Source organism: Vigna umbellata, chromosome 10 (genome assembly GCF_029865625.1).
Source record: "Vigna umbellata cultivar VRB3 chromosome 10, Vumbellata_1.0, whole genome shotgun sequence".
NCBI lineage: Eukaryota > Viridiplantae > Streptophyta > Magnoliopsida > Fabales > Fabaceae > Vigna > Vigna umbellata.
Genome location: NC_142174.1, coordinates 18297876 through 18313431, shown reverse-complemented (window position 1 = coordinate 18313431; position 15556 = coordinate 18297876). Strand labels below are relative to the sequence as shown.

The 15556-nt window shown below is 36.9% G+C and overlaps 1 protein-coding gene across 3 annotated transcripts in view; it reads left to right on the top strand.

Moving 5' to 3' along the window:
- LOC124834449 (uncharacterized) overlaps window positions 1-12201 on the top strand; it is a 37223-nt gene extending 25022 nt beyond the window's left edge. The window contains exons 12-14 of one of the 3 annotated variants that reach the window (XM_088101031.1): window positions 217-329; window positions 451-611; window positions 12009-12201. In XM_088101031.1, the coding sequence (XP_087957157.1) occupies window positions 217-329; window positions 451-611; window positions 12009-12175 (441 nt within the window). In that variant the 3' untranslated portion in view covers window positions 12176-12201. Of the gene's footprint in view, window positions 1-216; window positions 330-450; window positions 612-10446; window positions 10943-12008 lie in introns of those variants that run through there. The other 2 variants (XM_088101030.1, XM_088101032.1) reach the window with 2 other exon arrangements.
- The last annotated feature ends 3355 nt before the right edge of the window (window positions 12202-15556 follow it).

The following is a 15556-nucleotide window of genomic DNA, read 5'->3' as shown; positions in this document are numbered from 1 at the left end:
ACAATGTCTGCTTTACTCAGAGGTATGTCGTAAGAATGGCATTTACTTGTTTCTCTTTGTAAGACGTTGATTCCTGTATAGTTACGTGTTATTAAACAGGATATTAGATAAAGTAGATTTACACTTCTGTACTTGCATGACAAAAATCAGAACTTTGACATGCGTATCTTCATACCCTGGGTCTTATACTAACTGTTACTTTTATTACTTATGCAGAACAAAGATAATTGTGTCTTCAAACCTGATCATGAGTGGGTTCAATGTGACAAGTGCAGAAAGTGGAGAATATTACCTACAGACTTTGATAGCAGAAAATTGCCTTTGGAATGGTATGTTAAAAGATATTTCACACAAAAATTCTGATGTTACTTGTAAATTGGAGTGAAATAAAAAGAGTTTGTTTGCATTTGCTGAGTTATAATCATTTGTGATTTCTGCTTGTTATTTTAGGTTTTGTTATATGAAGCCTTTCAAAGGTCATTGTTCAGATTCTGAACAGAAGATGGCGCCGGGCATAGTTAATGTTTCCACAAAGAGGTCGGGTTATGCTTGCTTGTTGAAGGATTCCAACGATAAAAAGGTGGAAGGTGTTGGGAAAACCTCTGGCGCAGGTTAGACTATCTATCAGAATAAAGAACGAAATCATACTCCCCCATTAGTCCTAAAGAACTTTTCTCTTTTTTTTGCTGCAATCAGGTGGAAAAATAACGAAGCATAAATATTTATCACTTTTTATCTGATCTTGATTTTAGTTTTACTGAAATCTGATTCGAAACAGATATATTAACATACGATAATGATTTAACATATAAATTTGGAAATAATTGCTACAGTAGAAATTGGTATGTTGTGCGAAGTAACTCTAACAACTTAGAAGGATAATTGTTACCAAATATATATATATATATATATATATATATATATATATATATATATATATATATATATATATATATCTGTTAATTTGTCTAAAATTTCAAGTCGCATGCTTAAATGAACTTATGTTAGTTATTATTTAATATACTTGTTTGACTAGGAAAAAGGTTTTTATGTTACTATTGGGATAAAATTTAACATGCAAGTCTTTTGGTCACAGTTTGTTCAAAATGATTAATTGAAGCTATATGCATGAATTTATATTATTCAATATAATTATTCTTTAGGTTATATGCACGTAATCTGATAGGTTTCTGATCAAGAAACCCAAACTAATACCACAAATGCACTAACAGAACACTGTATAACCTCTCTTTTTATTATCAACAGAAAGAATACAAGTATAAGGCCACTATGAGAGCCTAACCTTCCCCTACAGGATTAACAATTCCTGTACAGATTACCCACAGTCTAAAGTCCCCCAACAACTAACAAAGCCTATATATTTATACAGACTCATTCCCGCCTTTCCTAACTGTCAGGGCAGTTAGGCTAACTAACGCTTCCTTCTCCTTTCATATACTCTCAATCTCCTATTATAATCCATATTTATTTAACTACATACTCTAGGTTATTTTGAGATATGATTCAACCTGTGATTCTTTTTGTTCATTGTTATATAACTTGTTAAGCGTGGTCCAAATTTGACCCCATCTTGTACTTAGGTCTCAATGTGACACATCCCACGTATAAAAAGAATCTTCTTGTTAGATTTAAAAGGGTTAAACCACTTTTGTAGTCCGTAGTCCCTATTTATGTTGGGTTTTCCTAAATAGATCTCTTTCTTAATTTTTTCTCCAATTGGATCCTTAAAAGTGAAAATTTGACTCAATTGGCTCTTTGTCGTTAAATTAGGTTTGTTGAAGTATAATGTCTTTATTTTATTATTAATATTTATGTTAGGGTTTTGTTAGGGGCTTCCCGCCCTTTTATCTTTCAAAACTACTGTCTTCTATAAATACAGTAGTAAGTTGTATCAGACTTTCTTAATCAAAATATAAGACTTTTCATTTTCTGTCAACTTCAAGTTGGTATCAAGAGCCAGACCCTTGTGTCTTCTTCGTCTATCGTCGGCGACATGGTCTCTCTGTCATTTATGCCGTTCGCTCCGCTGTCTGCTGCCGCCGCCCAACGTTGTTTTCTCCGGCGAAGTCAAGGGTTAGGTGCGCCTTGAGAAGCGCAACCAAACCCTGGTGGTCTCGTCCTCCAAAGCCTCCGCACCAGGCGCCACGCGCTGCTTCTTTCCGGCCAGTCTCGACCGCATGTTCTGCACGCACCGCCTTCCCGGTGCTGAAGTTACACCGCGTCACTGCAGATCGTCTCGCTGGGGCTTCTTGAGTGTGTTTTGGTTTTTGTTTCTCTGTTTCATTGGCTTGGGCTCATACCTAGGGTTTTCTTCATCACGTTTTTTAAACCCTAAGTCCCATTTCTTCTCACAGTTTTAAAATGGCTTCTACTGGAAGTAATTCCTCTTTATCTGCTACCCCTATCATTACATTTGCAAAACTGAATTGGAAAAATTATTTATCATGGTCCTCTGCTGTGGAATTGTGGTTTCTTGGTCAAGGACACCATAATCACCTTGAACAAGATATTTCTATGGTCCCAGATGAAGAAAAATCCCAATGGCAGAAATTAGACTTTCAGTTATGTGCTATTTTGTGGCAATCGGTTGAGCAAGAGGTTCTAGATATCTTGAGACCTTATAAGACATGCTCCTTTTTTTGGAAAAGGGCCCAAGATATTTTTGCTAATGATGTACAACGTCTTTTCGATGCAACCCAAAGAGCAACTTCTCTCAAACAAGTCAACCATGATATGGTTTCCCATGTAGCAAAAGCTTGGGCTGCGGTAGAAGAGTTAAAGAACTTCTTTGTAGCTGATTCATTAGAAAATCTCAACAAAAAGCTTGACAAGTTTTACGTGGTCCTAATTTTGAAAAGTTTACACTCTAATTTTGATCATGTACGTGATCAAGTTTTAGCTGGTGATCAAATCCCGTCGATGGATGGCTTAGTTACTCGACTCCTTCGGGTACATATATTGGTAAAAGACGAGAATTTAAGTGATGCTATTGAAACATCAGCAATGGTGACATCGCGAGGAAGAGGAGGATGTAGGAGCAATGGAGGAGAACGTGGTGGTCGAAGTGGACGTCCTCAATGCTCATATTGTAAGAGAATGGGTCATACCCAAGATAAATGTTATTCCTTGCATGGCTTTCCAGACAAAGCTGCTCATATGTCTAAATCTGATAATTCAGAATCTATAATTTCTGATGAAGAGTACCAAGAGTTTTTTAGGTACAAGTCTGAAAAATCTTCTAATCTTGGCCAATCCTCATCAATGCCAAATGTGTCAACTGCCTGCATCTCTCAATCTATGGAAGGTCATAGTCCATGGATTCTTGACTCAGGTGCCTCAGATCATATCTCTGGTAACATCCCTTCATTTTCTTCCATGTCCTCTCCGAAAACTCCTCATTTTATTACTGTTGCCAATGGATCCAAAGTTGCATCTCAGGGATTCGCAAAGTTTCCCTATCTCCTTCACTAAAATTGAATTTTGTTTTGTATATTCCTCATTGTCCTTACAATTTAATCTCTTTAAGTCAATTGACTCGTTCCTTAAATTGTTAGTAACCTTTTCTGCTAATTCCTTTGTTATACAGAAACATGGTACGGGTCGTCTGATTGGAGAAGGACATGAGCCACGAGGACTTTATTTCTTAAAACCTAACTCCTCAGTTTCCTGTTTTGCAACTTCATCCCCGAAACTTTTGCATGATCGGTTGGGCCACCCAAGCTTATCTAAGTTGAAGATGATGGTTCAAAGTCTCAAACACATTCAAGTCTTAGATTGTGAGTCTTGTCAGTTAGGAAAACATGTTTGAGGTAAAGACGCGATGTAATTTTGCCTTTTCAACTATTCACTGATATTTGGGGACCAGTCCTGTTACTTCTTATGGTTTTAATTATTTTTTAACCTTCATTGATGAATTTTCTCGGTGTACTTGGGTTTATTTAATGAAAGAGAGATCTGAACTTTTGGCAATATTTGTGTCTTTTTTTAATGTAATTAAGAACCAATTTGGGAAGACAATTAAAATCCTCATAAGTGATAATGCTAAGGAATACTTTTCTGCAACATTTTCTTCATTCTTATCTTCCCAAGGAATTTTACACCAGTCAACATGTCCCCACACTTCACAACAAAATGGCATTGCAGAGAGAAAGAATAGACATCTCATTGAAACTGCACGCTCCCTGATGTTGAATACTAATGTTCCTGTTCATCATTGGGGTGATGCAGTCCTTACTGTCTGTTTTCTGATCAATAGGATGTCTTCTTCCTCTCTTGAGAATAAATTCCCTCACTTCATTTTTCCAAATGATCCTCTTTTCCATGTCGCTCCTCGTATATTTAGGTGTACTTGTTTTGTTCATAATGAGGTCTTGATAAAGTCTCTGCAAAAGCTATTAAGTGTGTCTTTTTGGGATACTCTCGCCTTAAAAAAGGGTATAAATGTTATTCTCCCTCAACCAAAAGGTATTATATGTCTGCTAATGTCACATTCTTTGAAGATACACCTTTTTTCTTGTCCTCCATGGTGGACCGTTTATTTGTTCAACAAATGTTTCCTCTACCATCATGTGATCCCTTGGTTACTCCTGCTTCTTTACCTCAAACTCAAAATGCAAATGACATTGTTCCTCCACCTCTTTTGACATATCAGCGTCGGACACAATCTCAAACTCGGAACACTGAAGATCCTCGAGACTCAGATCCTCCTTCATCAGATTCCCAAACCATGGATCCTTCATCCTCTTCACCCTCTCTTGACTCAGAGAATAATTGGCCTATTGCCCTTCGGAAAGGTATTCGCTCTACTCGTAATCCTTATCCTGTTTATAATTTTTTGAGTTATCATCGTTTGTCTCTATATTTCTCCTTTGTTTCTTCCTTATCTTCCATTATGGTTCCTAATAATGTTCATGAGGCACTTGATCATCCTGGATCGTAACAAGCCATGATTGATGAAATGCAGGCACTTGAACACAATGGCACTTGGGACCTTGTTCCTCTTCCTCCTGGTAAGAAGCTTGTTGGTTGTAGATGGGTCTATGCTATTAAGGTTGGTCCTACTGGTGCAATCGATCGTCTCAAAGCTCATCTAGTAGCTAAGGGATATACTCAAGTCTATGGCCTCGACTATTGTGATACATTTTCTCCTGTGGCTAAAACCAGTACTGTTCGTATTTTGCTTGCTATGGTTGTCATTCGTCATTGGCCCCATTACCAGTTGGACATTAAAAACGCCTTTCTTCATGGTGATCTAGAAGAAGAGATATACATGGAGCAACCTCCTAGGTTTGTTGCTCAGGGGGAGTCTGGGTTAGTTTGTAAATTACATCGTTCCCTCTATGGCTTGAAGCAATCACCTCGAGCTTGGTTTGGTAAATTTAGTCGGGTTGTGCAGAATTTTGGATTGAAACGATGTGAGGCGGATCATTCAGTATTTTATAGTCACTCTTCTCCTGATAAATGTGTTTATCTTATGGTCTATGTTGATAATATTGTCATTACAGGAAATGACGTCACTAGAATTGCTCAATTAAAGAATCATGTGTTCAACCACTTTCGAACCAAAGATCTAGGTCAGGTAAAATATTTCCTTGGTATTTGTTGAATGTAGTGAAAAACTATATTTAGATTAATCTCCCTTGTGTAAAATACACACATAGGGTTCTCTATTTATAATAGAAGAAATATGGGCTAAGCCCAAAATACAAATGAGAAATAATAATAAACTAACTAAAAGATATAATATATCTAACACTCCCCCTCAAGCTGGAGCATACAAATTGTATGAACTAAGCTTGAAATAGATGAACTCAGTGTTGAACTAGATGATTTGTCTTCAAGAGTGTGAGGCAAACATAGATGGACTAACAGCAGCTTGTGAAACTTCAACTTCAAAAGTGGATGAAGGAGAGTCGTGTGGACAATGATAAACTGCAAGGACTGATTCCCAATCAATGATGGAAGAGTGACGGGATCAACAGTGGTAGCTAAAAGCTAAGAGCTACAAAACTGCAGGGACTACACTAAATCCTCATCAATGATGGATGGGTGACGGGATCAACAGTAGTAACTGAAATCTACAAAACTGCAGGGACTGCACCCATATATATGTGACTTGCAGTGTCTTGGAAACGTACTCCCCCTTAGTGTGAAGGGTGGAAATGTGGAATATCACAGTTGCTGGACCACTAAAACAAAACCAAATATTAAGCTACAATGCTGAAACAAAGGCATCAAAGATCCAAAGATATGTTGGAGGTCCAAGATTCTTTGCTGGACAACTCCCAAGTGGTGATACTTAGCCGTGTATCACAAGAAGATCGGGCTAAACTCTAGTCCAAGAAGAACTGACGCAGTTGCGTCTGTCTGAGGCGGTAGCTACTGCAGCGGCGGTTGACTGCTATAAAACTGTAGGGACTAAATTGCCATCACTGACTGATGGGGCCTGTAGTGGCTGGAAGTGACAAAACTACAGGGACTGCCATCACTAACTGACGAGGTGATGGGGGCCTACAGTGATTGGAAGCATACGGTGCCTGGACAGCGGCAAACAGCGCCTGGCAGCGGCAAACGGTGCCGGACAGCGGCAAAATGGTGCCGGACAGCGACAGACGGCGCGGACAGCGGTAAAACAATGGCTGTACAGCGGAAAACGATGCCTAGACAATCAACGGCGGAGACGAAGACAGAAGAAGATGGCAGCAATGGCTGCTCTGGAAGGTCTGAAAAGAGAGAGGGAGGTCCGGCGAGAGCTATGGAGGTGTCGCGGTGAAACTCCGACACCGGGAAGGCGGCGCGTGCAGAACACGCACTCGAGATCTGAAGAGAAGAAGGCGGCGCGTGGAGGCGCGTTGAGCGGAGTTTGTGCTTGTCTCCGACAGGGTTGACCGTCGCTCGAGGAGACGCTTTAGATCTGCTGGTCACCGGTCGAAACTGTGACGGCGATGGCGGCGGCGACGGCAGCGGCGATGACGGTGGCCAGAGTTAGCAGCGACGACAGCAGAAAGTGGCGGCGACAGCAGTGGCACACTCGGTCTGGACTGGTGGTGACTATGGCGGAGATTTAAAAAGAAAAAATGGACTGCCCACTGAGATTTTAGGGACGGCCGGCCGCCGGCAGACAGCAGACCATGTTAGAAGTGGACTTGAGGCCTAACTCATCCCCACAAAACCGGCTTGTAAGGTGAGGTCTGCACCCACTTATATACTTTAATTTGGCCTTATCTCTAGTCGATGTGGGACTTCCAACACACCCCCCTCACGCCGAGGTATATACATCTCGAGCGTGAGATTAGACATTAATGGGTGGTCTAATAGCGGCCCGATAATGGGTGGAACAATATGCCCAACAAACAGCCAATAATGCTATAGGATAGGCTCTAACCATAGCTCTGATACCATGTTGAATGTAGTGAAAAACTATATTTAGATTAATCTCCCTTGTGTAAAATACACACATAGGGTTCTCTATTTATAATAGAAGAAATATGGGCTAAGCCCAAAATACAAATGAGAAATAATAATAAACTAACTAAAAGATATAATATATCTAACATATTGAAGTGGCACAATCAAAGGAAGGTGTCATCATTTCACAAAGAAAATATGCTCTTGATATTTTGGAGGAAACAGGCCTGACAAATTGCAAGCCCATTGATAGTCCTATGGACTCTAATCAAAAGTTAATGAAAGACCAATGTGAACTTTTCTCAGACCTAGAGAGATATAAAAGGCTTGTTGGAAAACTCATCTATCTTACCATAACAAGACCTGATCTTTCTTATCCGGTGGGAGTTGTGAGTCAATTTATGCAAAATCCACATGTTGATCATTGGAATGCAGTGATTCGCATTCTCAGATATGTAAAAGGGAACCCAGGACAGGGATTGTTGTATGAGGACAAGGGAAGCACTTGAGTTGAGGGATATTGTGATGCAGATTGGGCTGGTTGTCCAAGTGACAAAAGATCTACCACAATATATTGTGTTTTACTTGGAGGGAACCTTGTATCTTGGAAAAGTAAGAAACAAAGTGTTGTTACTCGATCTAGTGCTGAAGCTGAATATCGATCTATGGCTCTAACTACATGTGAACTTGTGTGGATTAGACAACTCCTTCAAGAGTTGAAATTTTGTGAAAATGAGCAGATGAAGTTGTGTGACAATCAAGCCGCCCTTCACATTGCCTCCAATCGAGTGTTTCATGAAAGAAAATAACACATAGAGATTGATTGTCATTTTATCAGAGAAAAGTTATTGTCAAAGGATCTTGTTACTGAGTTTATCAACTCTAATGAACAACTCGCGGACATTCTGACCAAATCTCTAAGGGGGCCTAGAATTCAATTTATATGTTCCAATGGTGCATACGATCTATATGCTCTAGCTTGAGGGGGAGTGTTGAAGTATAATGTCTTTATTTTATTATTAATATTTATGTTCGGGTTTTATTAGGGGCTTCCCGCCCTTTTATCTTTCAGAACTACTGTCTTCCATAAATACAGTAATAAGTTGTATCAGACTTTCTTAATCAAAATATAGGACTTTTTATTTTCTCTCAACTTCAAGTAGGTTAACGGGTTAAGTTTCGCTGACGTGTCAGTGAGAAGTGGATTAATTTAATGACGTGGCCTCTTAGGTGGAAATTGTGTAACTAAAAAATTAAAAGAAAGATTTCTAAAATCTGAACAAGAATAGGGGCATCTCTCATAGCATTATTGGAAGCGGTGGAGTTGGTGGACTTGGCCACCGCCACCCATGCCGGAGAGGGCATTGAACATGCTGGGACAACAAAAGCATACCAACCCAATAAGAACGATCTAAATGATCGGTGAATTGTACCTGAAAAGATTAAAACATTTTTCGTCTTCAAGGATCTGGGTGTTTGAATATCCATTTCCAGGGTTACTCATTTAAGAAGGATAATTGATTTGGCAGAAAGTGAAAGAGGGGTAGAAGAAAAAAATGATGATTGTTTGAGGGAATAGAAGAGTTTAAGTAGAAGAGTAATGGAAGAAGAAACTGGGGTCCATAGTAGGACAAATTTAGAGTAAATTTCCCCCTTTTCTTTTGTAGTTTGCAATTGAAGGGTTCCCACAGGGTAGTGAAAGAGGCAAGCACTTTCGTTCTTTATTCCCCTTCTCCTTTCTCTCCATGTTGTAGCAGTAGCATATGGAGTAGGAAACAACTTTTGGGAATTAGGAAATTTGATTATTGCTGCAGAATTTAGGATGAAGAAGAATGGAACGGCGGACAAAACCCTCAACCACTGGCGAACCCCGACAAAACCCGCCACCAAACACCATGCCGTCGTTGCTGCAACCACAAATCATCATCTTCACAAAACACCTGCAGAATCAGAAAATCCCAAATCAAACGCAGATTAACCCTAAATCACGTTTTCGCTTAGGCTGCCGCAGAATCTCCTTCAAGCCGCCATCAACATCTCGTCATCTACCATTTTCGAACCTTAACCGCAGACCAGAGTCTTTGCCAAATTGCGAGCAAATTCTGTTCTCTCTCAAGAATCGCAAAACATAGCAAACCTCCAATAGCAACTTCTTCATCGCAAATTGTCGTCGTCAGCAGCCATAACAATTCGTCGCAGCAAAACCCAGAAACCAAAAACCCCAACTCGCGAGCGCTGCCGCAAATCATGAACCCTTCTTCGCAAACCCCATTTGAACCTTCAAATCGCGTCACAAAGCGATGTCCATCACCATCTGCTAGAAACCAAATCGAGAACACACAAGAATCGCCTAAAACTCCACGTAATGACTTGTGCTAATGCCACGTATTAAAATTTTACCACGTGTCATAAAAAACTTAACTGGTAACCCAATTTAATGGTAACCCAATTTAATGGCAGGGAGTCAATTGAGTCAAATTTTCACTTTTAAGTACCCAATTAAGAAAAAAATTAAGAAAGGGATTTATTTGGGAAAACTCATCATAAATAGGGATTGCGGAAGTGGTTTAACCATTTCCAAGAATATTTAAAAATTTAAAGTGAACTATTATTATATATTGATAGCATATAAATTAAATTCGCTCAACACATGAAATGATACAATTTTAATAAAGATGATTCATTATCTTGTTAAAATTAATTACCTCTATCATTATTTTGTTAGACTCAAGTCTGTGTTTCTAATCTACAGCAGTTTAAGTGACCAATGGTATTTATTTTGTTGCCTTGTTCCTGTTCCATGTCAAGTGCTGATCTTCTATATATTTTTCTGTATAAAATATATGTATTAGGCAATTTAAATTATGATCACAACATTAGTGCATATTTAGTTAGTTTGTTACTTTTACAACCTTTTTCCTGTAACCTTCAGTATCTTGACCAGGTATGCTGGTCTTATGTGTTACTTCAGAGGATATATATTTTCGTTTCTGATCCCAGTTATACCCTTCACTGCAGATGATAAATCAATCAAATATGAGGATGCCAAATTTCCAGCATTAAAGCGGTTGAGAAAGGGGCAATGGAAACAATAGGATTTTGTTTTGGGTGAATACGAAAACAGTAGGATGTTAGAACTCCAACTAACCTTAGATTGGGATAAGCTCACAACACAATCTTCTTTCTCTTTTTTGTGGAGGGAGGGTATCACAACATTTGGGATTAGAACTCCCTCAGGTTTTTGATGGAGGGACATAGCCTCCATTCAGCCCAAGTTCAAGTTTTGACGTCTGACATTTTCAGGAAACAGGGATGCAGTATCTTCTCAAGTTTTTTGAATTTCTGCTGAATGGGTCATGTAAATAACTTTACCAGCATGTAAATCATTCATGTAAATCTGTATCACAAGAAAACATCAAGTTGGAAATATTTACCAATATTTGGGATACGTTCAGCAAATTGTTTTCATAAATACTTCTAGGAGGAAACTAAAAAGTTAATCATAAATTAATTTTTTAAACTGTTTTCATTTGAATTCTTTTTTAATTTCTTAGTTTTAACTAGTTCATAACTTCTGCTACCGATGCCTCCACTCTTCTTCCAGGTACCTCTCTTTTTCTCCTTCATCTTCTTCTGCACTCAACGCCATCCACGATTTCTCTTTGGTCACCTTTTATTATTGAATTTCTGACTACACTTTCCTAATCTTATTTTTTGTTTTATTTTGGCGAAGACCCAAGAAATAAAGCAAAAAAAATTGAACCTTTCAATTCTCACTGTTTCTCTCTCTTTTTGAATTATGTAACATCTAACACTCGTGAATGTACACGAGAAAAATATATTAATATAATAATATTAATATTAGTTTTTATATCATGAAACTTGCCAGAGGAATGGAAACGTGATAAATACTAACTCGCTCTTTCATATTCATGATGGAAACTGAGGATTTATACTTGTGAGAGAAAACTATCTCAAAATGATTTTGAATTTTAAAACTAAAACCCGGCACTTCAGAGACCCTGCGTTGTTTTTTCATTGGTGCTTTTCTCCTTCTATCTCCATTGGGTTTTTCCTGTGATGTTGTTTGGTTTCGGGGAAGATGAAAATGGTGGATGGAAAAGATGAAGATGGTGATTTGTTTTGTGTCAGGCACTTAAAATGGAGGTTGAAGCATTAAGAAAGACGAACCAAAGAGAATTTTCTATTCTCTATCAGAACCGAAGGCTTAGAAGAAAGACTAGATAGTTGTACATGAAAAGAGAAACAAAAAGGATTACAATTTTGACTTTTGATAAGACAAGATAACATAATTGGTACTAGCTTCCTTCTAGAATCCTTGCACCCATATCCTTTGATACCCCGCAAGCTCGGTAGCAAATATTGATAAGATCCAGCTTAGAACAAATACTATTGAAAGATAATTTAGTCATTAAAGTTTACATGTAATAATGGCCATTGTCATATATTCAGTTTCACACGACTCTTTGATATTGTTTCTTGTATTTTTTTTATTTCCAAGATCTACGAGAATTTCCAAAATACACACTAAAACTAGTCACTGACTTGAATCAATGCAGGTGCCTCAATCACTATCACAAAAGCTTTTAGATCAGAGGAAGTGTTGGATGAGAAAAATAAACAAGGCTTGAAGCTTTGGGAAGCAACCGTACTTATTTCCTTATATTACGAAAAGAAAGAATATTCATTTAAGTTTATGGATAAATTGTTCACTACTAGATTTTAAGAAATCATGTTTCCTACACTTTGCTAAAGTTTCTCAACTATTTGATGCACAATCGAAAGTTGCAATGCATTTTGGTTTTGTTTGTTCTCTTAGTCAAAGCAATGTGTGAAACTCATCTATAAAGAAGTAGAGAGAAGAAGAGCTAGAAACACGGTAAAGTGAAGAACCAAGATTGTGAGAAAAAACTGAGTGTGTGAAAAAAAATTAACAGAGAAATTATTTTTATATATCATCTAAGACCGTGAGATTTATAGAGATACTCGGATATTGAGAAAAACACTTTATAATCGTATTTTTATAATGGAGATATTTTTACTCAATAAGATCCCGTGATTTTTTTATACCACGTAAAAAAAATTTGGTGTCATTATCTTCATCTCTATTATTTTATTTGTTTCTTTTTCACATAATGCCTATTTTGCGTTCACATAAGGGAGTAAGTACCATTGTTTCTTCAAACTTTAATATATGAGAATTCTAATTGAAGTATTATAGCAATATATAGGATTGACAAGAATATGAGAAAGTTTTTTCACAAAAAATTTAGTATCAAGTCGAGTATTATACTCTATTCGCTTGAGTCTATTCTCATATAGACGGAGATTTGAGAAGATGGAAATAAGAAATTTTTTGTGTTCATTTGACATGACATGTGGGTGATATTGCAGATGGAATATCGGGATTATTCATATATTTTCATCTCTCGTATTAAGAGAGATTTCAAAGGAATTGATTAATTTTATCATATTACCCATGCAGTTTTAATAATAATAATAATAGGGTTAAATATGTTTTTAGTCCCTAAACTATTGGCCGTTTCTGGTTTTCGTCCCTCTTCCAAAGTAAGGTACAATTTGGTCCTCATTCTTTAGAAAAACATTCGTTTTAGTCCTCAAAATTTTGTTTTTAGTCCTCGTTTTAATCTTCAAAACGTTCGTTTTTTCGACTAAAACGAACGTTTTTTAAAGATTGAGGACTAAATTGTACCTTACTTTGGAAGAGGGACGAAAACCAGAAACGGTCAATAGTTTAAGGACTAAAAACATATTTAACCCATAATAATAATAATGGAATTTTAAAAATTAATTTTTATTTTTTTTCTCCTTATAATAATTTTTACAATTATATATAATATTAACAATTACCATTTTATATTACTTTTACTACTAAGGGTATTTTGGTAATCTTCAATTTTTATTAATTAAACTATATTTTTTATTTATCTCATCGATCAAATCTTAAACTAATTTTCACAAACTTTACTTCCAAATTCATTCTCACTCACTTTCAATTTCCCTAAAAAAACAACAATCAATTCACTTTCAAATTCATTCACTCACTTTCCCCCAAATCAATCCTCTAAAGTGAATACACAGTGAGATAAGTCTTCCAAACAATCTTCTATGGACTTTAAAATATGTGAAATGTACACCTTCAATAAAAGACAATTTAACAACATTATTAATACGAGTCACTTTCCACTGCACATTTCCTTTGATTCACCATTGTCTCTTTTTACTTCTTGCTACTTCAAGAAAAAGAAATTATCTTAAATCTCTAAGATACTTTATCTTGAATGTCTTATTCAAAGGTTTATTTTATTCAATTATCACTTCTTGCCAATATTATATTATTTACATATATACTAACAATGTTGTAAAAGATTCTTCAAAAGAATAAATGAACACGGAATGATAATTGTAGAAAGCAAAAAAGATGGCAATTTGGCAGCTCATTTTCAACTCGCTTGTTTAATGCCATATAAAAACCTTTTTTAATTTACAAACTTGTCTTAGTTGAATAGAAGACAATACAAGAAGGGCATGTATACATCTTTTAACTCTCCATGTAAGAAAGCATTGTTATTGTCGCAACCAGAATCGCGACGAGACGACGATCCGAAAAAGGAACGGGTTTGAAAAAGAGATTTGGAGTCGCCACCATAGTTTATTATGGAAAACTACGGAAAAACCATAAAATGATAAGGCATGGTCTACGAAAATGAGATTCTAAGTTCGGGAGTCGGTTACGTGTAGGGAAGGTATTAGCACCCTACAACGTCTGCCCTAAGGCAATACCTTTAACTAAACACGCGAATATGATGTGGTTTTCAAAATGTTTAACTATCCCTTAAAATATAACTCTAAAGAAACAAAATATATTTTTTAGATTTTTGTGTCCGACAAGGATTGACCTTACTCCTACGTATTCTCATTAAAATGAGAAATCAGGGTTACGTAGTTCTTTTAGAAACTGGTTGAAAAGTTTGTTTGAGGAATTGTTTGAGAGATTTGTTTGAGAAATTGATTATAGATAAATTTGGATTTTTGGGGAAGTGAACCTGACAAGGACTAGCCTTGCTCCTACGTATCTCCACTTTTGATGAAGAATCAAGGATCACGTAGTTCTGGCGGAAATATTGTTTATTTGCTTGAAAGTGTTGATGTTTTTAGTTTTTGAAGATTTTATATTTTTTGGTATTTTTATAAAAGACAGAGATAAGGTTTTTAGCATAAAGACGATACGAGCGATCACACATGTGCTTAATATTATTTTTTATTTTTGTTATTATTATTATTTATTTATTCTTTTATGAAAGAAAGAGAAAAGGTTTTTAGCACAAGGACGATGCGAGCGATCACACATGTGCTTAATCTTTAAAATATATTTTTTGATATTTATTTTTTATAAAAGAAAGAGAAAAGGCTTTCAGCACAAGGACGATGCGAGCGATCACACATGTGCTTAACCTTTAAAACATTTTTTGTTATTTTTTTAAAAAAGAAAGAGAAAAGGTTTCCAGCACAAGGACGATGCGAGCGATCACACACCTTCTACTATCATTATTCACATTTTTCTCAGTCTCAACTACAACAGTTTCATCTTCCAGAGTGATGGTTGATGTCTCCTGCCTAGTTGTGTCCCACTTCCAAACTCCAGTCTCATCAACAATCACATCTCTGCTGATGCAAGATGTCCCTGATGTAGGGTCATACAGCTTGTATCCTCTAGTTGAGTGATAGCCTACCAAAATTAGAGGCACTCTTTTATCATCCAATTTCCTTCTCAGCTGATCTGGTATGTGTTTGTAGCACATAGAGCCAAAAATCTTCAGATGTTTGACATCTGGTTTCATCCCTGTCCAGGCTTCTTCAGGTGTTAAACCCTCCAGTTTCTTTGTGTGAGATCGATTCAGTATGTAGGTAGCTGTCAAAACTGCCTCTCCCCACAGAAATTTAGGCAATTTCTTACTTTTTAACATGCATCTAACCATATTCATTATGGTTCTATTCTTCCTTTCTGCTGCACCATTGTGTTGTGGTGTATAGGGAGGAGTAATCTCATGCACAATCCCTTCATTCTCACAGAAGTTGCTGAATT